Below are 25,477 nucleotides of genomic sequence, written 5' to 3' on the forward strand. Positions count from 1 at the left end.
ACTGCAAAATGTAGAAACCTCTGATTCAGCGGTGATATGGGTATGTGCAATTATGCCTCCTTGAGATCCATGGTGGTGAGAAATTCTCCCGCTTGAAGTGAGGCTATGACTGCTTTTAGTGTCTCCATGCAAAAGCGGGAAACTCGGAGGCAGTGGTTTAGATTTTTGATCTAAGACCAGACGAAAGGTGCCTTCCTTCTTTGGGACAATGAAGTAGACAGAGTATCTGCCTGGGCCCCGTTCAGCCTGGGGAACTGGAACAATGGCCCAGAGTGCCAGCAAGGAATCTATGGTGGCCTGAACCTTGACTGTCTTGGTTCCCTTTCAACAAGGACACTGCAAGAAGTGAGGAGCGACTGGGCGTGAGAACACTTGTAACCTTCTGTAAGAATATTCAGAACCCACTGACATAATTTTGGCCCACTCCTCCTGAAGAGTGGACCAGCCTCACATCACTTCAAAGCTCTGGAGGCATTAGGCTCTCTAGCAGACTGAGGGGAGGATTTCCTGTCCACAAGAAAGGAAGACTGGCGTGCCTGAAAGCGAGAATTCTGACCATATTGCTGAAGACAAGGCTGATACCATCTGCTGTCTCGAAATCGAGAGCCCCCTGAAGACAGACGACCAGAGGCTTTCAGCTTATCCTCCAGCAACCGCTGTGGCTTAGTTTCTCCCAGTTCTTTCACCAAGTTAACTGAGATCTTTTCTAGCCACTTGCCCCAAGAGGGCACTTTAACTATACGTGACTTTGGCGCTGAATCAGCTGCTCAATGCCACAACCAAAGTTGCTGATGTGCCATGACAGCCAAAGGTATACTAAGGGTCATAACATATCATAAATAGCATGCACCAAGTAGGCCAACCCCACTTCCAGCTGGGCATTATGGTGCCCTTCTTGTGTTGCCGATTGCTGTCGCTACTACAGGCAAGTCCACAGGAAAGAGGGGTGAGGTGAGAGGGACAAAGTAAATTTGCAGGGCACCAGAGACAGGTATCTGAAGACATCCAGATACGAGACTGCAGACTGGAGACCAGCTGACCAACTAACTGGACCATGAACATAAGAGGCTGAAAAGTGTGTCAATCCTCCTGCTGGAGCTGGACTGGATGCCAACAGAGATATGTCTCAGCTCAGTTTTCAGTTCTCTATCTCCACCTGCTGATTGATGGACACAACATTCCCACAGGTTCTGGAATAGTGGGAAGCTACCTAATGGAAATAGTTATATGACCACTCCCACCCCCTGGAGGTGCAGAATGATGATGCACCTATGGAGAACCTTTGACTTAGACCAAAATGACAAAAGGAGGAATAATTAAGTAGGCACTGTAGTAAACAGATGAGCTTTTCCTTGAACACAACACATGCAAAACCTCTTTCTCCTGTGGTTGAACGATTTTCTAGTGGATTGCTTCTTTGAAATAATTACCTCCAGTTCTTAAGAAATTTGGTGAAATGCTTCTAATGACCATCTGTCATTCATGTTGATACGTGATGTGGAGGTCTTGCAGCCCATCTGCATATTCCTCCAAGCATCCTCTGGGATGACTCCCAGGTCCACTGTGATCTACTCGGAGGCCTCCACTCAAGGTGCCATGTGAAACATTATCTCTCTACAAGTTTTTCTTTTCCTTTCTTCTATTTCCTTCTTTTTTTTTTGCGTTTCTATTTACATCAAAGACATAATAATAATTTGACAAGAAATTCAGAATAAAGAGCAAGGAAATAACACAATATTATCAAGAAATAAATCTTAATCATAGTTCACAAAGAGGGAGATGGCTCCATAGGCAGATGGATAATTAAAATATTACAGGAAATAGAGTAAGAAAATCCCCTCTTAACTATTAATTAACCTGATTACAACTCTAGAAACATAACTGAGAGGTCAAGTGAAGGTTACACCCTTTCCTTCAAGAGAAGATGTCAACTATCCTTTCTCCTATTTCCAATTGCTCCACTACACTTTCTCCTCTTGATACTGACTTTCCCAATCTCTTTCTCGATCTCAAACCACTGCATACCTCAATACTGAATTACCCACCTTCTGCTTTCATCACCTCACTATCCCCTTTTGTATTCTACTTTCTTCTCAGCTCTCAAGCTTCAACATTTTCTTCTTTTTATTCAATCATCTTCATTCTGTCTGAGTGCATCTCATCTGTTGCTGTCAACATGCCTCACCTACTCTACTCTTCTCTGTTCTCTCTTGCTCCTTCTCCTGCTCTCTGCTGAGGATATCAATCCCAATCATCCAAATCAACTCTCACCCTGCTCGTGCAGGTCACACCACAATGTCTCCAATCTTATTTCTGTTCCTCTCCTTTCCCCTTCTTCTCTGCCTTTCTCATGTGCTCTGTGGAAAGTCCATTCTAGCTCCAAAAAGCTTGCTTACATCCATGACCTTTTTACCTCTCATATTCTCCATCTGCTTGCACTAACTTAGCATTTGTTTTGCCCTGAGGACTCTGCTTCAGTTGCTGCCTTGTGTCATAAAGGTTACCTTTTCTCCCATACACCTCACCTGGTTAGCTGCGGAGGTGATGTTGGGCTGCTACTATCAACTTCTTGTAGATTTCCACCTCTTCTTCCACCTCAGTCTCACTGCTTTTCTTCCTTCAAAGTCCACTCTATCAATTCGCTCCTATACCTCTCTTTCTTCCTTTCAGACTTTTTCCTGGCTTTCCTTCTTTCTTGAACCTTCATCTCCTTCCCTCTAGCTCTTCACTAACACAATGTACTGAAAATCATTCAAGGCCTACCTCACTTCTATTCCTATTTGTGTTTGTTTTCTGCGGTCCAATTCCTGGTCCTTCTTCTGTGAATACAGAACAAAAATAAGCAATTCCACTTTATCCTCATCAGCTTCTACTTATTCATGTTCTTCACCTTTGAGTCTCACAATGCCACTTTTGCACTTCCTCTTACCACTACCATACAGTATGTAAAAAATGCATTGTCCCCCCCCCCCCCCCCCCACTTTACCATATCAGTTCTTTTTTTCTTCCATTTGTATCTTTGCTTTCTTGATCACTTTATTAGCTTCTCTTACGTTTACCAGCTTTTTGTTTATCTTCATCTTTCTAAAGATCTCTTGTAGTTTATGAAGGCTAACCTCTTTTCCCTTACCTTTTCAGCCACTTCTTTTGAGAACCAAAGACTTCCTTATCCTCTTACTTATTTTCCTAACAAAACGTTTGCTGCTCTTAAAATAATTCTCTTCAGTTTGTACACTGCTTTTCTACTTCCCCCAAATGTTTCCATCCAGCTAACAATTCCTTGATGTATTCCCCATCTTGACAGAGTTTTTGAAGTCTAGAACCTCAATTTTTTAATGAACCGTCTCCACACAACATAATATAGAACCACGCTATCCAAAGATCACTGGATGCAAGATTATCATATCAGAAGCACTCTACCCATTTGTAAGTGTTAGGTCCAGTCTCCCTGTAGAGAATCATGGATATCCCTACTTCTAGGCAACACTGCAACAGGGATGTCCCCATCAAAATCCAATATATAGAAATTATTTATAATACTTCCCATTTTATAGCTATATTGTAAATGTCTTCAATTTAATCTCCGACCACTTCTGCCTGTGAAGGAAACCTCTATATCACACCAATGCAAACAGAATTTCCATTCCCTCTTTCCAGAATAACCTACAGTGCCTCCATCTTACCCCCTTAAGTCTTGTGACAAGGCAAGCCCCAGAGACTCCCCAGTGAAGCAGTTGAGCCCAGAACTACAGGGCCCAGAAGTCCTTGCTAGGATGAGTGAGAAGAGTAGTCCTAAAAAATGGAATGGATTCCCAGTGCCAGCAGGGTGAGCCTGTTACTCCCGTCCCCACTAGAGGGCGAGGGAAGGATGAAGCTCAGTTTCCCTGGCTTCACCATCAATATATAATTCCCCCCAGCTGTGAGAAGGGGAGAGCAGATTTCCTGGAGGCTCTCAGTCACCAGGAGAGAGGGGAAACGAATGGAGAGAGAGATACCATGGAGTATGTGGAGGAAGGAAGTAGCCTGCCACTAGAGCTGCCTAAGGGAGAGGAGCCAGCTACCAATGGAGTGGGAGAATTCAAAGGTTGCCCTGCCCAGCACTTGAAGGCAGTGGAGGAGGCCACACCAGGTGTGGTGCTGAGAGGTGGGAAAAACTGCCAGCTCTGCTCCTTACAGGGTTCCCTCTGTGCTGTGAAAAGGCAGGTGATTTGTGGTATTGGTTTGATGTGCAAAGACTGTCCATGAAGATTTGTTCTGAACTGTTGTGCTATATTGGAAGTGTGCTGAACTCTTACTAAACCCTTCTGAAGGAGGGGGAAAGGGAAAGCTAATGCCCTAATAGAAGACCTGAGATCTTGAGGAGCTGAGCATTTGCTGAGGGATTTTGAGACCTAGACTGTACCTTTTTCCTTTTGAAGATTATCTTATGAGGACTGTACCTTTTTCTTTTGAAGACTATATTAAGAGGGCTGTACCTTTTTGTTTTGAAGAATATAATTATGATTTTTGGTATGAAATTGCCTTGATAATAAAATACTTTGGCCCTGAGTCCCAGTATCAGCAGTATTCTGTCCTGGAACCTTGGGAGCCCCGCAGGCTTGCTGGCTCGACCCAAGAGGAGGAAGCGGACCCCCCCCCTTTACAGTCTTTAGTTACCTCTAAATATATAGAGGGGCATAATCGAAAGGGGCGCCCAAGTTTTCCTGAGGACATCCTCACAGGACGTCCCAGTGAAGGGGCGGGGAAACCCATATTATCAAAACAAGATGGGCGTCCATCTTTCGTTTCGATAATACGGTCGGGGATGCCGAAATCACGAAATTTAGGTCGACAGAGATAGTCGTCCTTAGAGATGGTCGTCCCCGATTCTCGGCAATAATAGAAACCAAGGACACCCATCTCAGAAACGGCCAAATCCAAGCCCTTTGGTCATGGGAGAAGCCAGCATTTGTAGTGCACTGGTCCCCCTGACATGCCAAGACACCAACTGGGCACCCTAGGGGGCACTGCAGTGACTTCATAAATTGCTCCCAGGTGCATAGCTCCCTTACCTTGTGTGCTGAGCCCCCCAAAACCCACTCCCCACAACTGTACACCACTACCATAGCCCTAAGGGGTGAATTGGGGCACCTACATGTGGGTACAGTGGGTTTCTGGTGGGTTTTGAAGGGCTCACATTTACCACCACAAGTGTAACAGGTAGGGGGGGATGGGCCTGGGTCCGCCTGCCTGAAGTGCACTGCACCCACTAAAACTGCTCCAGGGACATGCATACTGCTGTCATGGAGCTGGGTATGATATTTGAGGCTAGCATAGAGGCTGGAAAAAATATTTTTAAAAAACCTTTTGAGGGTGGGAGGGGGTTAGTGACCACTGGGGGAGCAAGGGGAGGTCATTCTCGATTCCCTCTGGTGGTCATCTGGTCATTTAGGGCACATTTTTGTGGCTTGGTCATAAGAAAAAAAGGACCAGGTAAAGTCGTCCAAAGTGTTCGTCAGGGCCACCCTTCTTTTTTCCATTATCAGTCGAGGATGCCCATGTGTTAGGCACGCCCCAGTCCCGCCTCCGACTCGCCCCTGTGAACTTTGGTCGTCCCCACGACGGAAAACAGTTGAGGACGCCCAAAATCGGCTTTCGATTATGCCGATTTGGGCGACCCTGTGAGGACGCCCATCTTGCGATTTGTGTCAAAAGATAGGCGTCCTTCTCTTTCGAAAATAAGCCTGATAATGTCACTCCTCCTCCTCCCTATCTTTCCTGAATAGATTATAGCCTGGAATAACTATATCCCAATTATAGTTCTCTAAATCATGTCTCCATGACCACCACTAAGGGACGTAGCTATCAATATGGGCTACCGTTTACCACTAACTTGTGCTATTTTAGCACAGGTTCCGTTTTATGCAGTAAGATCTAGTTACTAGTTACTAATATCTGGGGTTAACTGTAAAACACAGTTTAACGGTAGTCCATATTGATAACGTCCCCCTTAAATGTAAGTTAACCCTCTTCCATCATAGTCTCTAGATCCAGAATTGTATTTCCCATACTACAAGCATTAGTATACATGGCTTTCCAGATGTTGTTCTTTTTACCCATTTAGAAATATTTAGTGTTTTACTTACCTGGGGGCCTTGTTCACCTATCCTCACTGATCCTAATTTAAACCATCTTCAGTAAGTTGGCCAGTCTGCACCATTTCTGCTTAGCAGCCCTTGGAAGATCATCTAAAGAACCAGCTAACTTGTACAGCAAATATGTGCATAAAAAACACCAATTTTCAAAGGGAAAGCACACACCCACCCCTTCCCCTTTGAAAATTACCCTAATAAAACCAAACACACATAAGTAAACACAATTTTTAAGAAAATGTACATGCATACCTGTGAAAATCCAAAAGTATGCATGAGTTCAAACCTGCCCAAACTTCCCCCCCCCCCCCCACCCCAACCGAATACCTGTGATCATCATGGGTAAAAGTATTACTACTACTTATTTCTATAGCACTATAAGACACACGCAGCACTATACATAAGCACATAAGAGACAGACCCTGCTCAACACAGCTTACAATCTATTCAAGGCAGACAAAATACGTCAAACAAGGGATTAGGGAGTTATTTATTACAGGAATGGTTAAAACAACATAGGTACTGAACAGGTGAATTTGACGTTAAAGAGTACACCTGCAAAATTTCTGTATTGTATAAATAAATGGCTTTTAAAAATGACCTGTGTGAGGATTACAAAGGCTTTGTCCTGTTTCATCTTCTGCGACATCTTAGATGTCAACAGAACAAGTACAAAAAGGCTCTTTTGTGCCTAAGAAAAGTTTGAATGCATCCGATGACAGTCTGCTCTCACTTGGTTTTCCCTAGGAGAATAAAGGAAGCTCCCCACTGCTGGAAGATATTCCATCATCTCCCAGTCCAAGGACCATTTGTTAGGGTCAAAATAAAGACAGAATTTATCAGCAATCATGTTTTGTACTTACAAAAAATGTTACCAAAAGCAACATCTATCAAGGGATAGCCAACATCCAGATCTTCAACATCTCTTTGCAATTACCATCATTTGGTTGCCCAATTCAAGATTCTCTTTTCTAACAACAGTTTGTAAAAACTCCAAGCACGCTGATGCTTGTTCTTAGCTCTAGATGGTCAATTTGATATAATTCTTTTTCCTTTTCTTTCAAGCTCCTTAGACGCAGAAGGCTAGTACATGAGCTCCCCACTCTATAGTTGGTGTGTGTGTGTTGATATAGGTTGGTGTTGGGATTGATAGAATGGAAGCCTTTGAATCAGGCTGCAGTGCACTGTCTACTGGCAGACATTACAGAGACTAATAAGCATGCTTAGGATAGATAAAGGGCAACTGTGGGAACAGTGTTGGGAAGTTGGGTAAAGACACTGAAGAGAAAAAAAAAAAGGTTTTGAGCATTTAGATACTTATCCATCTAAAGTGGTATAAAGAGACAACTGGGAAGACTGGATGAATCAACTGGTCTTTATTTACCATCATCACCTATATTTCTGTTACAATGATCTTCATCAGGACAGTACAAAGAAATTGATTCCCTAAACTGCTGAGATTGTTGCGGTTGGCTGGGTCTTGCCATGTCTGAGTAAGTGGAATTGACATTTCAGCCATTGTGCTGTGGCTTTCTTCAGAGTATGCTGTGAGGTCTGCAGTTTACCTTTATACAATGGGTTCTCAAACTTGATTGGTTGGGGGTTTAAGGTGGGTGCCTTCCTCAGGAAGGCAGGAGATTTCAGCAGGAAATTGAGGAAGGGAAGTTTATTAGTCACAAATTTGAATTTTGGTGGGAAAGTTTGTTGGTCACAGTCTTATATTCTGGTGGAAAATGAGGCTGGAAATTCTTTGGAGCAGTTCTAACTGGAGGAAGCAGGAATTGCTGTAGGTCATATACTGAAACTTTGGAAAGGGGAAAGAAGATGACTGTCCTTTTTGCACTAAATTTCTTTTGAATGAGCATTTGCAATGCTTTGTTTATGATGAACCATTTGTCTCCACTGAAGTTATTAGGGTGTCTTGCTATCTCCATTGCCTCTGATTCTTCAGCTACCAACAATCTTCTTTCTCCAAGATTTTTTGTGTCCTCAATTCTAATTCTACACCCCTGGAATGTACGAAATCCCACGCAATTGCAGTCAATCGTATATTGGCAAAACCAGACACACTATAGAGAAAAAACTACAAAAGCACAAGAGACACCACAAGTTCTACAACATGGAAAAATCAGCTGTAGCCCTCCATGCTAAGGCAACTGGTCATACAATTAGATTTGAGGACACAAAAATCCTGGAGAAAGAAGATTGTTGGTAGCCGAGAAGAATAAAAGATGCAAAGTGATAGCAAAACACCCTAATAACTTCAATTAAGTCAATGGGTTTATCTTAAAGCATGGCAACTACTCATTTAAAATAATTTTCTTTTTAACTTTATTTTTTTTATTTCCAAACAGCAATACAGCACAAACGATTGTTCAATCTCATACAACTTATTGAAATTAAGCACAAAGAGGACAGGTGCTGAGGACAAATATCTTTATCCCCCCCCCCCCCCCCAAAGTTTCTGAATATGATCTACAGAAAAATTCCTCCCACCTCCATAGTCAGAATTGTTCCAATGAATTTCCAGCCTCATTTACCAACAAAATTCAAATTTGTGACCAACAAGCTTTCCTAACTCAATTTCCCACTGAAATCTCCTGCCTTTCTGATGAAACCACCCACATTAAACCCCAACCAATCAGGTTTGAGAACCCACTACATAAAAGAAACTGCAGACCTCACAGCATACTCTGAAGAAAGCCACAGCATAATGCTGAAACGTTGATTCCACTTACTCAGACGCGGCAAGACCCAGACAACCATAATCATGCCACCAGCCACAGAAGCCTAAGAGAACATATATCCCTAAATTATGTTTCCATTTTAATACAGAAAATCCATGTTAATAGCTCTGGCTAAAAACAAATGAGATGTCATAAATTATGTAGCTTTTTCCATGTTAAAATGCTAATACAACTTAGTGAATCAGCCTTGGAATGAACTAAGGATGATGTTGCCAGAATATACAAGTAAACTGTAGGCTGAATTATCACTGATTTGACTTGTTTTCAATGCTGTAAAAAAATAAATAAAAGGAGTTGCAAAGTAAAAGGATGGGATTAAGAAGAATATTTTAAAGAGATGTGACAAAGGGGAGAGAGATGAACATTAGTAAGCTAATTTGTAGTTATAGGAACTCTACCTGTGAATCAATTCTCTGTCAATTTCATTTGTATTTGTTTCAAAGTGTTTGATCATTTTAATTTCCAATATCTTCCCTGATAGTTCTCAGGTTCCATTATAAGGTCACAACTAAAATGGCCTGGCCCAGTATCAGCTTGCTCTTACCTGTGATGTAATATATGACCATGGAAATTATTATTTTCATCTTTAACTTCTGACCTGTTTTGCTCATGCAACATCCCTCTTCACATTTCTAGATAATGTATAACATTAATAGAAAACCATAAAAATCTATGCTTTTCTGTGAATGTTTTTCCCAACTGGGTAACTGTAGGGTTCTGCAATATGCATTCATGCTACCTTCTTTCTAAATGTTTTTGAGGATTGCTTCGGACCAGTTTTCCTTAAGATTAGGTGACTGCCAGAAAGGGAAAGGGGGTGGGACTTAATATATCACCTTTCTGTGGTTACAAAGTGGTTTACATATTATATACAGGTATTTATATTGTACCTGGGGCAATGGAGGGTTAAGCACTGGAGATGCATTGGAAATTGAACCCAGTTCCCCTGGTTCTCAGGCCACTGCACTACTACTCCACTCTAGAAAGTCAGAATGAGTACAGCAGGAAATATTTATCCAGTGATGAGTCTTAATTTTGTGTGGTGGTATACACTTCGGGGCTTATGTACAATGTGTGGAAGACAACAAAGAAATCAGCACAGGTTCTGCACATAAGTGTTATGATTCTGCCGGTCTGGCAGGGGAGGGGTGTGGACGTCATTCCTGATTGGCTGTCAGGGTTTGACCTGATGTCAGTGGGTAGTACTTAAGCCTACATGTTCCTGTTTCCCCTGTTTTGCACGGTTGCCAGGTGGGTGGGTTTCCCGCCCAATTGGGCGGTTTTCCGCGACCCGCTGCGTGAAATTTTTGTCCACTGCGGGTCACGGTTTTTGGGCTATTTTTGGGGTTTTTCCGCTGTTTTTTGTGCGGTTTTTCGGGCAGCGGGGGCAAGGCTAATGACGTTTTGGGCGGGGCTGATGATGGAGGAGGCGGGGTTCATGACGGCAGGTGTGGAGCTGATGACGGCGGTTGCGGGGTTGATGACGGCGGGGGTGGGGTGTGAACCTTTTGGGCGGGTTTGGGGACCGGGTATCTGGCAACACTGCTACTTTGGCAATATGTTTCTTGGTGACTAAAGCCTTTGCAGTTCTGTCAGAACGTTCGTTGTTGTGTGCTCTAGTTTTGTATCTGTGTTCCCTGTTCAGGGTTTCTGTTACTTTCACTTTGTTTGGGATATCTCGTGGCAGCGCGCGTGTGTGTATTTCAGCTTGCTGTTTAGTTTCCTTTGTCTGGGTTTGTTTCTGTCAGCATGTGTGTGAGTAATTAAGTCACTGGCCTCCAGCTGGGGCTTTCCCTTGCTGCTTGCAGTTCTCTGTGGGAGGCCAGCTACTTTGTTTACTCAGTGGGGGCGTTGCCCCGTTCTGCCCACTGGCAGGCTGCTGGTCTGCAGGCCTTCCCTCAGGTTGTTTGTTTATTCAGTTATCTTCCACCTCAGTGTTCCTGCCTCTGACTTCTGGTTCAGTAAGTTTAACCCCTTGTGTACTGTGTCTCTGCCTCTGTCTTCTGTGTGTTTTAGACAGGGGATTTTCTTCATCTCTTTTGTATCTTTGCCTCTGGCCTCTGGTTTGAGGGCTAGTTTACCTTTTATTTCCTGTACCTGTCTCTGGCTTCTGTGGCTGTTAGTTGGCTCCTTCTCCCTTCTGTCTTGGGGGGGGGGGGGGGTTCCTGGCTGCTAGTCCCCTGGGGGGGTGGCACCCCGTGCTGGTTCCTTTGGTGTCTTTCCTTGTAGTCTGGGGGAGGGGTTCTGTGGAGCCTCCGTGGTTGGTTTTTCCTGTGCCCTGTGGCTGGTGTTCAGTGCGTGGCTGGCACCTTGGGTCCCATGGGGACTCCTGTGTTTCTTTCTCCCCTCCCTGGGTGTGTATCGGTTCCAGTTCGGCCGTGAGACCCGTACAAGTGGGTCTGAGTGTATCGGTTCTAGTTCGGCCGTGAGGCCCACTTGAGTGCCTATTTCCCTTTCTTCCTGAGGTGCTGCGCGTGGGTAGGCTAGGGGTGTGCGATAGCTGAGGTGTGTAGGGGCGGGTCAGTCTCCCCAAGGCCTTGGCCTCTGCTATCAGCGGGCCTCGGCCTGGGCTCAAGGGCTCACGACCAATCCAACAGATTACAATAAGTTTTTGAACTAGTATGGCTGTCCTATGTTGAAAGGATCCTAGTGTATTGAAAACTGTGCACAAAGACTTGCGTAAACATCAGCAGAATACACATTTAAACCCAAATGCTAAAGAAAGTATTAGCAAACCGAGATACAAAGAAGGCCCAGCACATGGTTTTATAACACCCAAGCTTTAAATTGTGGTCTAAGGAGGAAAGAAAATGAGCATGTTCTTTTATGACTAGAATTAGTGAGGATTTCATGCCTGTTTCTTTTTTTGTGCAAGCATGAAGGACCCTCAACTTTTTCCTTGCTTTGAAGAAGGGGGATAAAAAAAAATATGCAAGGATATGACAAGCTCAGGTGATCCCAACATTGAATAAAAGGTTAAGGGAGAGTGCCACAGCTGTGAACAGTAAAAGCACTGATCTGCAGACATTCCAGATATGTACATAAGCACATGCAACTCCAGGAGTCGATATAGTTTTATTGTACAGAATTCAGCTGCTAAACACACACCTATGTGCACATGCTTCCAAGGCGATTAACATTCTCTCTTGTGTTGAACACACACACTTTTTTTTTGCATTGCGTACATTTTCAATTGTTACATATATATTAAGAAACCATGTGCTAAGCTTCAGCACATGGGTTAATGCATAGCTTTCTACATCAGCCCTAGAGAATTTTGACACCCACCAGACAGGACTTAACAAAGATCTGAGTTTTCTAGCCCATTATAAACCATGAAATTCCACTGCTTTGTCACCCTCTGTTCACCATGCATATCTCCCTGTCCCTCATCCTTTCAGCCCTCCCTGTCTCTCACCTAACCCACCCCTCCTTCATCCTTTCAGACTGTCACTGAAATACTTTGATATTTCACTTATATATGCTGTTACTTATCAAAATTTGCTTATTTCTGATCTGACGAAGATGGGCTACCTTCAAAAGCTAAATGTACTGTTAGTCCAATAAAAAAGGTATCATCTTATTTTCTTTTCTATGTTTTATTTTATTCTATTTCTATTGATTACCTCTGTACTGCAGAAAGTCCCCACAAGGTAATTTAGATGATAATGCAAAAATCTTGAATATGACTGTGGCATCATAGCCTGTTTGAAGGTTTCAGTCAATACTTTGAGGTTGTTATCCTGATTGTAAGCTCTCTTGAGCAGGGACTGTCCTTCCCCTTGTCTAAACTTGTACAGCGCTGCGTAACGCTGGCAGCGCTATAGAAATGCTAAGTAGTAGTAGTAGTAGTTTTCTTTTGTTTTAGAGAAGAATCAAAAGGTACTGTGGAGCTTAGCTTCATGTAATGGACTTGTAAGGGCTTGTAAGGACTTGCAACCTGGAGCTGTGAAGGCCATTTCCTCTGTCAGCAGATTTTTAATATAAACTGTTAATTAAGGATGTGGTGTCTAAAAAATGAATTCCTTTGGTTTAGTAATCTAATTTGTGTATGACAGAAGGAAGAAATCAAAGATCTGTAAAAACGTGGACTATTGTTCGCTCAGTGCAAATCATGAAAATATCATCCATGTACTGTCATGCCTGCAAGGGATGAGCCAGCATCCATTCAGGAATTTTTATCCCCCAATACAGCCATTACAAGATTAACATACTTATAAATAAATAAATTTGTTACATTTGTATCCCACATTTTCCCACCTATTTGCAGGCTCAATGTGGTTTACATAATACCGTAGAAGCAATCGCCATTTCTGGTAGTGAAACAAATACAGAGAGTTGTAGTAGACGAATAAGGTTCATGTGTTATAGGCACATTGGGAAATCGTAGAGGGGAAGAATTGTGTACAGTCTATTAAGAGCTTTGGTTTCGTTGTGTTGCAAGGTTAGGCACTTAGGTTGGGTCGGATGGGTATGCCTTTTAGAACAGGTTGGTTTTTAGTGCTTTACGGAAGGTCAGGTGGTCGTACATGGTTTTCACAGCTTTTGGTAGTGTGTTCCACAGTTGTGTGCTTATGTAGGAGAAGCTGGATGCATAGGTTGATTTGTATTTGAGTCCTTTACAGCTTGGGTAGTGGAGGTTTAGGTATGTTCATGTTGATCTAATTGTATTTCTTATCGGTAGGTCTATGAGGTCTGTCATGTATTCCGGGGCTGTGCCGTAGATGATTTTATGGACCAAGGTGCAGATTTTGAAAGCGATACGTTCTTTGATTGGTAGCCAGTGTAGTTTTTCTCTGAGTGGCTTGGCGCTTTCATATCGTGCTTTGCCAAATATAAGCCTGGCTGCTAAATTTTGAGCGGTCTGAAGTTTCTTCACAGTTCATTTTGGAGATGCAGGGAGGGGGGAAGAGAGATAATAGAGGAATGTTGTTTTAATCTCTTAGATGATGGGGAATTGAGGATCATTGTTACAAGTACTTCTCTTGCTCTTGTTGATTCTATGCTGTGTCAACATGGAACAGACATGTTTTGAAAATTCTTAATAAAGATGATTTTTCTATAAAAGGTTACCATGGTGCCACTCTGAAAGCCAGTGAAGATCCTATGATCTGTCATTGAAGTTGAAGTAGTTTTGGATCAAAATGAATTTGATTTCTAGGGTGTATTAGTTTCAGAACAGGTATCTTCTGAAATCTGTAACATACAGCTTTGTCATCTTTATGGGGAAACGTGGCTGATTCTACTTCCATTTTGACAAGGACAGCATTACCTGTTTAATGTCGTTTGTTTTTTTGCTCTGTGAACTCTGGTATAAAGAGGTTTGTATTTTAATACCAAGAGTTTGAGCATATCTATTAATCCAGATATTTTACCTGCAAATCGATAAATACCAGACATAATTGATCCACCAAGGTTTCCAGGTTTGTATATGTGATCCAATGAGCAAAAAGGTACAAAACGTGGGGTTACAAATAACAGATAAAGGCTATAAAAGTGTGGAGAGGTAAAATTTGGGCAACCTTCAATTTTGAAATTTTTGTGTAATACGGTCAATAGAAAGAGACTATGCAATTTTTTTCATAACTTTGGATTACAGAGATATAAATGTTTTCAGTTTGCTATTTTTCAAATGCATTTTTCCAAAAAAACGCACCTTTTATTTCCTATTGATAAACATTTCTCATTTTTTAAAGACATACTTAGTCCATACCTGAAGCTCAAATTTTGAAGGGGTTATGGAATTGACATCCCTCGATGTGGAGGTACAAACAAGTCACATACCCCACTTTTGATATCTGTTCACTCAGCAGGTCACCTAGAACTACTTTTACCAATGGGCAAAAGGGGCAGCTGCCCCAGGCCCCTGAAAAAGGGGGCCTAGCCACACAAATTGCCCACTGGTAAATTTAGCCCTGTCTCACTTTCTTTCCCCACTCCCTGGAGAGTCCTACAGCTGTCCCTCTCCCTTTCTCCCCCTTCTCTGCAGTCTCTGTCCTTTTTTTTTTTAATCATCATCATCAGCAACTCTGCAGCAGCAAGAGATTCAGACAGGCTGACAGCATCAAGGCCTTCTTCTGTGTCTCACCTATACTGATTCAACTTCCTGTTGACGCGCAGATGGAAGGCCCCGATGCTGGCAGCCTGTCTGAATCATGGCCGCTGCCAGTCGCTGACAACAATTAAAAAAAAAAAAGAAGAAGAGACGGAGGACCAAGAGAAAGCAGGAGAGATGCAACTCTGCAAGCCACAGAGTGTGGGGATAAGGGAAGAAACTGAATGGGGGGATAAACAGAGACATAGAGAACTTAAAGGAAAATGCTGAAGGGGGGTTGAATAGGGACACAGAGGAGAGCAATGTTGAAAGGGGGTAGATAAGGGCACAGAGAGGGAGTAAAGTTCAAAGGGTGGGATAAATAGGGGCATAAAGGAGCAATACTGAAAGGATGCATACAAAAGGGCACAGAGGGGGCAATGGTGAAGGGGGGTAGAGATGGACACAGAGGAGGTAATGCTGAAAAGAGGGAGGGGAGATGGTGAACATGGGGGGGGAGGATAGGGACAGGGACACAGATGGAGATGCTGGAAAAGGAGTGTGATAGGGACCGAGAGGGGCAATGCTTGAAAAGGGGGGGGGGCAATGGGGACCCAGAGGGATGATGCTGAAAAAGAGGGAATGGGGACATAGAGGCCAAATGCTGGATCTGACAAATAGAGTTGCAGAGGGAAGATGGATGGTGGATATGGAAGTGGTTTAGTGTCGGTTAAGAGCTTGAAATAACCAAGTTTAACATATTTAACATGTTACCTATGACATAGAAATCCATTTTTTTAGATTTACATGAAGCCATTGCTGGTCAAAAAAAGTAGCCAGCAGCCCATCTCCAAGATCTCAGTCCATTTGTTAAGAAAGAAATAGGCTAAGGTAGGATTTTAAAATGGAAGACAGGGGAGCCATATTTCTCTGAGATATTGCCATACAATACAGGGCTTAGCTGGTTCTCTGTAATCCACTTTTGGATGTTATTTTTAAATCATGTTATTTGAGCTGGACCCAGAGTTGGACCCAGAAAAGCCCAACTGTTCGAGAAAAACCAGGGCCAAGTTTGCATTTATGTAAGCAATGTTTGTAAAAGCTTTAGGCCAGGCTGACCGAAATCCTTGAGAAGGATATTCCGGCCAGAGTGCCCTAGATAAGCAAATGAGATTGATGAATTGGACCAATGGAAGATCCTGAAGAGGGGGATGAGAAGTAAATACACTGGAAGTGACCAATGGTAAACTGACAAGATGACTGAATAAACTTTCCTTCCTTGGACTTTCCTTGGATTGTTTACTGCCACATCATCAGGTGCCTAGGACACACAGAACAGGGGTGAAGCTCCCACTGAAGTCCATTATATGGATTTATCATAAAAGATAACTGGACACCTGAGAAACAAACTACATTTATTAGCAACCTAACGGGCATGTGATGCCCGATGCTCTCCTAAGCAGCAAAAACGCTTCATATTGGTATGGAATTCTTATTTGCAAACACTAGCTATACCAGAACATCATAGGGATGGAGGGAGGGGGAGGTTTTTTTTTAAATCTAGTATACCTTATCGACTGCCCAACCAGAAACAGTCTGATGTCTTCCCATACTTACCTTAATTTACACCTCCCCAGCTGCAAAGGTATTAAATACAAATCCTTCTATGCAACCAATTTTTCCTTTCTGAGTAGCCAGCTTTGGAACGCTCTACCAAGACCAATCCGAAAAATCAACGGCCTTTTGCCCTTCAGAAAAGCATTGAAGACCCATCTATTTAAGGAAGCCTATCCTAACGATTCAACTAACTAAAGTATGCCCACATGATCCTTACCAACAATTATTATATATTGACCTGTTTCCCATTATCCTTATTGCTATCCCTAATCTTTTCCTCTCCATCTATTCCTCTCCATCTTCCTATTTCCTTCTACACCTCATTCCTCCTATGTTCAATTTATTTATACACCTAATTCCTCCTTGTTCAATTTACTTATCCATTAACCCCATTAATATTACGTTTACTACAAATTGTATATTCTTCTTACGACTTGTAATTCTTCTTATTGTTACTATCAAGCTCATTTTCAAAGCACTTAGCCTCCCAAAGTTCCATAGAAACCTATGGAACTTAGCCTCCCAAAGTGCTTTGAAAATATGCCTCTATGTAAGCTGCATTGAGCCTGCCATGTGTGGGAAAGCGCGGGGTACAAATGTAATAAATAAATAAGAGTCAAGGCCTTCTGATAGCTGATGATGTTAATTGCAGTTTTCTAGGGGGATTGGGGATGGGTGGGGGGTGATTGTGTTGATTTCGTGGGGTTCTACTTTACCAACCTGTTATAAATGCTTTTCATACGTATCCCAACTGTTTGATTATAAAGGGGGGGTAGAGTGGGGTTTGGGAAATAGGGGTATGGGGAGATGAGGAAGGTTAAAGGTTGCTCACTGTAGTTGTATATCAAAATGAAGATGACCAATAATGTGGTTTTCTTGTAATTGTTTATTGTTCCACGTAATGCATAGTCATCAATAAAATATGTTTTAAAATAGAGGCTGGGGGACCACTGTTTCCCTGAATTCAGGTCCCCCAGTCCCATGTTTCCAGAGACTGTACACAGAGGAATCCCCTGGCTTGATCAGTAAGAGGGTCTTCCTTAGATGAGGTAGCTACTACCAACTTCCCTTTGCTTTACCACTCTTTACAGCTGTGAAAACAAACAGATGCCGTAAATCCATCATCCTTGTCTCATTCTGTGCTGACATAGTGAAAGGAGCACAGCTTGTGAAAGCTGATCACAAAAGTATCACCTACAGTTTTGTCTGCTGACCCTGCTTCTGCTTACTTGCTTCTATAGTTTCATTATTTGACTTTCTCCATTTGTGTCTTTTTTTTCTGCTGAAGCTTTCTGTCTTCTTTCTCATCTTTATACTCAAAAAATACATAATACATAATAGATCTCTTAACACCCTACCAAGGTGAAAATGTTATTTTGGGAGGAGATTTTAATTCTGTCTATGATCCTCACTTAGATGAATCACCATCGGCTCCCCTGGGTTCTGCTAAGTACTCCAGGGGCCTGCCTCTTATTTGCAGCACTTTGGATTTGCTTGATGTATGGTGGGTTCTCCTCCCTACCCTTGGAGATTATACACATCTATCCCGTGCTCACTCAACACAATCCTGAATAGACTACTTTCTAGTGCCCTTTTCTCTACAATACCGAGAGCAGAGTTCGGCCCCTACGGAGTGTCCGATCTGGTTTCAGCTCGAAATACAACCCAGGGCCAATCAGGGATACATTTGGAGCTTTCCATTGGAACTCTATTGGGACCAGAAGTTCCATGCTTTTATTTTGGGCAGATGGGAATCTTTCAAATTGCATAATGAGAGACATGCCACTCAGCCTGACCTCTAGTGGGATATGGCAAAAGCCATGATGCGAGGGGAAACAGCAGCTTATAAAGCTAGAGCTGTAAAACTTATAAAGAAATCCTTCGGTTAAAACATCCGGTACAAAACTACAGAATACAATACAGGGCACAACCAACTGAGTTCCAGAAGGCACCTTTATTGGCTTCCCAGAGGGAGTTGAACGAATTACTTCACCAAAGAGCAATGAAGTCCCAATTATATTGTAAATATCAATTATTTCAACATGGGAACAAGGCGGGACAATTGTTGCCTCATCTGGTTATGGGCAGTGCAGGGCGGGCATCCCGCATTCTCCAATTGCATGGCCCAGAGGGTCGCATTATTCGTTCCGACTCTGATATTACTGATCTTTTTCGGAAATTTTATCAGCGACTTCATGCTCAGTCGGATGAGGGTCTGTCATATGGTACCCTGTATTTAGATAATTTGGATCTTCCTCAGATTTCACACATTAGAACTTTTGTTTGAAGTTTTAAAGCACATTTACTCTGGTATTGTGTTAAGTAATATCAGGGGATTTTTTAGAATCAATTATTTTTTTTCTCACGGAGAATTTTTAATTGACTGGTTTTTTTCCCTCGGATTTGAAACCAATGAAAGGATTGGACTCCTAATATAGTAGCATTGTTGATAAGAAAACGTTTGTGATTCCCTTATTGTTTGTTTGTATAAAAATATTTAATGACAGATTTTTTCATTCCGGTCCTGTGTAATTTTTGCTATTTGTGCAAGAATTATATGTTTGTATTGGGTGTGTTTTCTTCTATTTTGTCATCAATAAAATATGTTGAAAACCACTATGTCTACCATTGCTACATGTGTGTTACCAGTATTGAGTATTATAACTGAATTTATGGATTTAAACTAAAAATAAAAAATAAAAAAAAAACTGTTTTGGCTAAACCGCTCTATAGTTTAATTCCTTCTGAATCATCAGTTATTTCAATTTTTTCTCTTAAGCTTAAATGTACTTCTAAGGTATTTACTTCCCACCTCCTGTTTACTAAGCTGCGCTAGAAGCTGCCAAGCAGTAATGCCGTGCAGCAATGCCGACACAGCCCATTCAAAGTGAATGGGCTGTGTTGGCGATAGCGTAGCTTAGTAAACAGGGAGTAAGTGTTACTTTGGATACCACCCTTTCCTTTGAACCACATATTAATAATATTTGACTGTGTTCTTTAAACTTTGTCAACTGCATACTGTTGAACATTACTTCAATGAAAGCATTTTGATTTAATGGGTTCAGGCTCTTATCATATCATATCACATCTGAATTATTGCAATAGCCTTTTTTCTTCTCTTTCTATTAAACTAGTAAAAAAGGCCCGTTTCTGACACAAATGAAACGAGCGCTAGCAAGGTTTTCCTCGGAGCGTGTATGTTTGAGAGAGTGTGTGCGAGAGTGACTGTGTGAGAGAGAGAAAGTGAATGTGCGAGTGTGTGTGTGTGACAGAGAGAGAGTGAGACTGGGTGCGAGTGTGTCTGTGAGAGAGAGAGTGTGTGTGTGAGCATGAGAGTGTGTGCCAGGGCCCCCCCTCCCACCCAATTCCAGGGTCCCCGCCCTCCCTCCCGCCCTCTGAGTTCCAGGGTCATCGTCCCCTCCCTCCGAGTTCCAGGGTTGTTGTCCCCCTCCCAGTTCCAGGGTCGTCCCCTCCCTGCCTCCCTCCGAGTTTCAGGGTCCCCTCCCTCCCCTGCATTATGCTGTCTCCCCTGCATTCATCCATATGTAGGCAACGTCCTCTGTGCCCTGCCCCCTCCATCCATCCATTTGCAGCATCTCTCCCCTGCCCCCTCCACCTCTCTCCGATTTCCAGTGTCCCCCTCCCTCCCTCCCTCCCCTTTCCAGGGTCCCCCCTCCCTCTGTCCCTCCGTCCCTCCCTCCCAGTTCCAGGGTCCCATGGAACTGGGAGGGAGGGGGGACAGAGAATGTTGCAGGAGTGACGTCAGCAGTTGGTTACAATCCCAGTGACACACATTAGAACGTTGGAGGAGTGATGTCAGCAGGTGGTTACGATCCCAGTGAGACACACTGGAATGTTGGAGGAGCAAACTATTATATTAGATTATGTACCAAACTTCAGGTATTGCAGAATATGGCTGCTAGACTCATTTTAGTTTGATAGTGTTACTCCAGTACTGATTTTCCTCCATTGGCTTCCAGTTCAGACACGTATTTTCTTTAAATTAGTCTGTCCTGTTTTTAAGATGTTTGATGAAACTAGCCCTGAGTATCTTATCTTTATCTTTTCATCTACAAGCCTCTCCTACTTATTATTTTTGCAAAAATCTGAAAACTTATTTAAGAAATGTTTTGGCCTGAATTAACAGAATGTACTAAGGGAGGTTGGGATCAAAGGGGGTAGAGGAATGTAGAAGGGGAGAAGCGGGAGGGATTAGGGGACGGGGAGGATGGGAGACCTGGGGGATACGATTAATTGGACCTAGTAAGGATTTAATATGGCTTAGGATGGAGAGAGAGGAGGGGTGGGGGCTGGGACACCCCTTTTCCTTGAGTAATTGGTATGCATCTCATGAACAGGAAACATATATGATATGGGACCTCTAAAAGTAGTTACATGGAATGTGGGAGGGATCTCGTCCCCTATAAAACGCTCTAAAATTCTGCAACATTTGCAAAGACACAAAGTTGATATAGCCATGCTACAAGAAACCCACTTATCGGCGGGGGAACATGCCAAACTCCGAACTTGGTGGGTGGGGGAATGTGCATTTGCAGCAGCACAGGGGAAGAAAGGAGGGGTCGCCATCTTGTTTCGAAAGGGCATAGCAGACAAAGTTAAAGTGCATTTTACTGATCCTGGGGGTAGATTCATACTTTGTGAGGCTCATATCCAACGCCAGATGGTGCTGTTTGGCAATGTATATGCCCCGAACCAATATGAGAGGAAGTTTTACAAGATGCTCACCTCGAAATTATTAATAAATAATTCGTTACCCATAATAACAGGGGGGGATTTCAATATGGTAATGGACCCATTGATGGATTGCATGGGGATTAGGAGGCAAGAGCTTAATCAGGCATCCAGAGGGCTGCCTAATCTTTGCCGACAGGTGGGACTGGTAGACGTATGGAGGATACTGAATCCACAGGGGAAAGATTATACACACCTTTCGCGGGCGCACAGCACACAGGCACGGATTGATTATTTGTTGATCTCAGAACAGATATTTAGTTCAGTGACGAAATCGGTTATAGGAGCAGATGTGATATCTGATCATGCCTGGGTGGAGATGATTTGGGCGCCCAATGAGGAGAAGGGAGGGGAAAAGAGATGGGTTTTTCCTGCAGAGCTATACCGAGATCAGAGATTTAAGGCCGTTATACAGCAGAGCTGGCAAGATTATAAAAAACATAATGCAATACATGTGGAAAACCCAGTTTTGTATTGGGAGGCAGCTAAGGCAGTATTTCGTGGAGAAATTATCAGCTACACAGCACATAAACGCAAAACTCAGAATAGAGAGATATTGAGACTAAGTCAATTAGTGTGCAAAGCTCAGAGAAGTTATGGTCAACAAGCCTCCACCGAGAATAGGCAGCATTTAATGCTTTTACAGACGAAATTAAATGAAATACTTCACTATAAAGCTGCGAAATCACAAACATATTACAAATATCAGTTATATAAACATGGAAACAAGTGCGGTCGTTTAATGGCGCGTCTGATTGCAGCTAAACAGGGCAAAGCTAGGATCTTGACTATGAAGAAGGGACAGGGAGAACAAATTCATACGGATAAGGAAATCAGTGAGAATTTCTATCAATATTACAAAAGGCTATATGAGGCCCCACCTGATGATGGCCTAGAGGGAGATTCATATCTAGATCAGATCAGATTGCCAAAATTATCTCCCCAAGAAGGGCAATGGCTTAACACACTTATTACGCCAGATGAGGTGTATCTGGCGATTAACCAAAGTGAACTGCTTAAGGCGCCGGGAGTAGATGGGTACCGAGCGGAATTCTATAAAATCATGGGAGAAGAAATAACAGAACCCCTGGCCGCAATGTTTAACGCTTTAATAGAGAAGGAAAAGATGCCTCCGGATCTAAATACAGCTTGCATTATAGTAATTCCTAAAAAAGGGAAGGATCCGGAGTTAGCTGAGTCATATAGACCTATTTCGCTCCTAAATTATGAAGTGAAATTGATGGCTAAGATTTTAGCAAACCGATTAGCAAGATTTTTACCGAAACTTATACATGACTCCCAAGTGGGGTTTGTGAGGGGACGGAAAATTACTAGGAATGTCCGTAAGGTCCTGGCATCATTAGAATCCAGAAATCGAGGGAATAAAAAGTCTTTGTTAATAAGCTTTGATGCTGAAAAAGCCTTTGACAAAGTAAAATGGAAGTTTCTATACGCGGTCCTTCAGAAATATGGAATCACGGACAGATTTTTGTCAGGGATCAAAGCTTTGTATGCAAAACCGAAGGCCAGAATATCAGTCAATGGTATAACAACAAGGGATTTTGAAATAAATCGGGGAACTAGACAAGGTTGTCCTCTATCGCCTCTATTATTTGTATTAACTTTGGATCCTTTGCTGAGAGACATTGAGGAGCAAAAGGCGGTAGCGGGGATATCAATAGGGGGAGAGGCCTTTAAGGTGGCAGCATTTGCCGATGATATTTTGGTCCATTTATCAGACCCCCAGAACTCTCTGGAAGCTTTGCTGGAGATCTTCTCCGAATACGGAGATTATGCGGGCCTTAGTTTAAATTTGGAGAAGTCAGAGGCTTTAGCCTCTTCGGAGGAAGTATGGCAACAGTGGAGAGGCGAGTTTCCCTTGAGGAAAGCACACACTTTTTTCAAATATCTAGGAATACTGATGCCCATAAATCCGGCAAGGCTGTATGACCTTAATATCAATAGGCTGCTGCAGGAAACTCAGAAGGTGTTACAAGGATGGCTGGATCTACCATTATCAATGCTAGGTAGAGTGAACTTGATTAAAATGGTGTTATTCCCCAACTTCTATAAATTAGCATCAAAGTTTTGCTGGAGGGGCAAAAAACCAAGAATTCGCTTCTCGACTTTAGTAGGTAATTGGAGTCGAGGGGGGGTGGGGATGCCAGATTTAGAACTATACAACCAGGCATGCCAATTGCGTTATCTAGGAGATTGGTGTTTGGAAACACAGCGATACACCCCCACTGTGCTGGAGGCGGCACTCTGGGAACCTTATCAATTATTCTCACTCTTACACCACAAAACAGGTGATTTGCCAGAAGGGCTCGGTGAATGTGTGCTGTTGCGGCCGTTCAGGGAGATGTGGAGAGTGCTTATACGACACCTAGGGGGAGACCCTGAAATAACGGATCTATTAACAATATGTGGGAACTGTGAATTCTTACCAGGCTTGTCGAGCCGACACTTTGTAGTTTGGGCAAAGAAGGGGATTTCCTATCTGGCACATCTGGTGGATGGAGGTGGGCACCCCCTTACAGAAGTAGAAATACTGGGGAAAGTGGGTGATTCCTGGGGTAACAGATTTGCTATAAGACAGGTGCGACACTATATGGCCTCTCTCCCGGGAGACCCTTTGAGAACCCGGATGGGGGATAGGGTAACAAATTTTTTTCACTCTTTGGGTGAAGGTGAACTTACGATATCCCTGCTCTATAAAACAATATCAGGATGGCGACCCCCCAGAGATTATAGGAATTTGAAGAGCGCATGGGAAAAAGAATTAGGGACTAGAGTAGTTTCATGGGACATTACTAAATCGACAGCAAGAATACCTTTACTAGTAGCTGATGCTCGCTTAAGAGAATGTGCCTATCGTTGTATCCATAGGGGATATATAACTGCTGTCCAACTAGCTCACATGGGAGAGAACCGGAGACCAGTGTGTCTCAAATGCGGAAAAGACCCTGGCACAATGTTACACATGTTTTGGAGATGCCCCGCCTTGAAAAGATTTTGGACACAGGTCCGAAGTTTTTGGAAGGAGCGACTGGGGCTTCGGATTCTGGGGACAGCTGAGCAGTTGATCTTGGACATCCCGGGGGCCTTCAGAGGGCAGAATAAATTTGAAACAATATTGCTCAGAAAGATGAGTTTACTAGCCAAGAAATGTATCTTACAGTACTGGACAAGTAAAGATCCTCCAGCATATTGGCACTGGAGGAATCAATTACACCAGATGGCTTCTTGGGAGACTAGAGAATCCCGGCTCTCAAAGCACAAGAGAGTTACGTTCTTGGCTGTTTGGGGCCCTTATCTGAAAAGTCTAAGCCAGAGAGGTCGAAGTTTGCTCTTAAATGAAGGATAAAACCATAGACTACACTGAATAACTCCCAGGTCGAGAGGGGGGTGGGGGGAAGGGAGGGAGAGGGAGGGGAAGGATAAGCGGGATAAGAGCAATAAAATAAAAGGCTGTATCACAAAATGCATAAATGACATATGTTTATTGACGAATGGTTGTATAATTAGCTTGAGATATGTTAAGGGTTAACTGCAGAGCCTTGTGTGGCTGTGTTTATATTTGTTGCAAATCTAATAAAAACCGTTTAAATATATATAACAGAATGTACTATTCTTTTTATATTTTTATCGCTTTTTGTTACCTGCTGTGTTCTTCTAATGGGTGTTAGCAGGATACAAGAGCCATATTACATTACATTGTTTGCCTGCCTCAGTTTCTCTGTTTCTGCATTAGTGGTTTCATATTACACAAAAAAATACCTTAAAAAATTCTTCAAGCTGATGGCTGTTGTAAAGGGCAGGGATGTTGGCAGAAAACTGCAGTAAGTCTTCAGCACACTGTCTTCGCTCTTCTATCACACTGTTATCAAATCGCCCTACAATGAAAGAAACAGCTTCATAGTAACACAGTAAATTTTGACAAGATAAAGACCTGTACAATCCATCCAGTCTGCCCAACAAAGTAGTCAGAGTTGTATCGGACACTCTGCACAGGTTACACTTCTTCATGATTAAACACGGTCATCATAAATAAGGCAGTTGGGAGCCTGCCACTTCGTCAACCTCATACAGGCAGTTATATGATGCAATCTCGTAGCATAATACCACAATATCATTCTTCTCTCTCCTGATACTGTTGCTTTGAGCCCTAAGAATCTCTTCCCCTTCCACACCGC

General features: G+C 42.8%; 1 protein-coding gene across 1 annotated transcript in view; it reads right to left on the minus strand.

Moving 5' to 3' along the window:
- RPS6KC1 (ribosomal protein S6 kinase C1) overlaps positions 1-25,477 on the minus strand; it is a 335,059-nt gene that overhangs the window by 266,077 nt on the left and 43,505 nt on the right. The window contains exon 4 of the mRNA XM_030196044.1: positions 25,062-25,177. Coding sequence (XP_030051904.1) covers positions 25,062-25,177 — 116 coding nt within the window. The remainder of the gene's footprint in view (positions 1-25,061; positions 25,178-25,477) is intronic.

The sequence above is a fragment of the Microcaecilia unicolor genome, chromosome 3, assembly GCF_901765095.1.
Source record: "Microcaecilia unicolor chromosome 3, aMicUni1.1, whole genome shotgun sequence".
Lineage (NCBI taxonomy): Eukaryota > Metazoa > Chordata > Amphibia > Gymnophiona > Siphonopidae > Microcaecilia > Microcaecilia unicolor.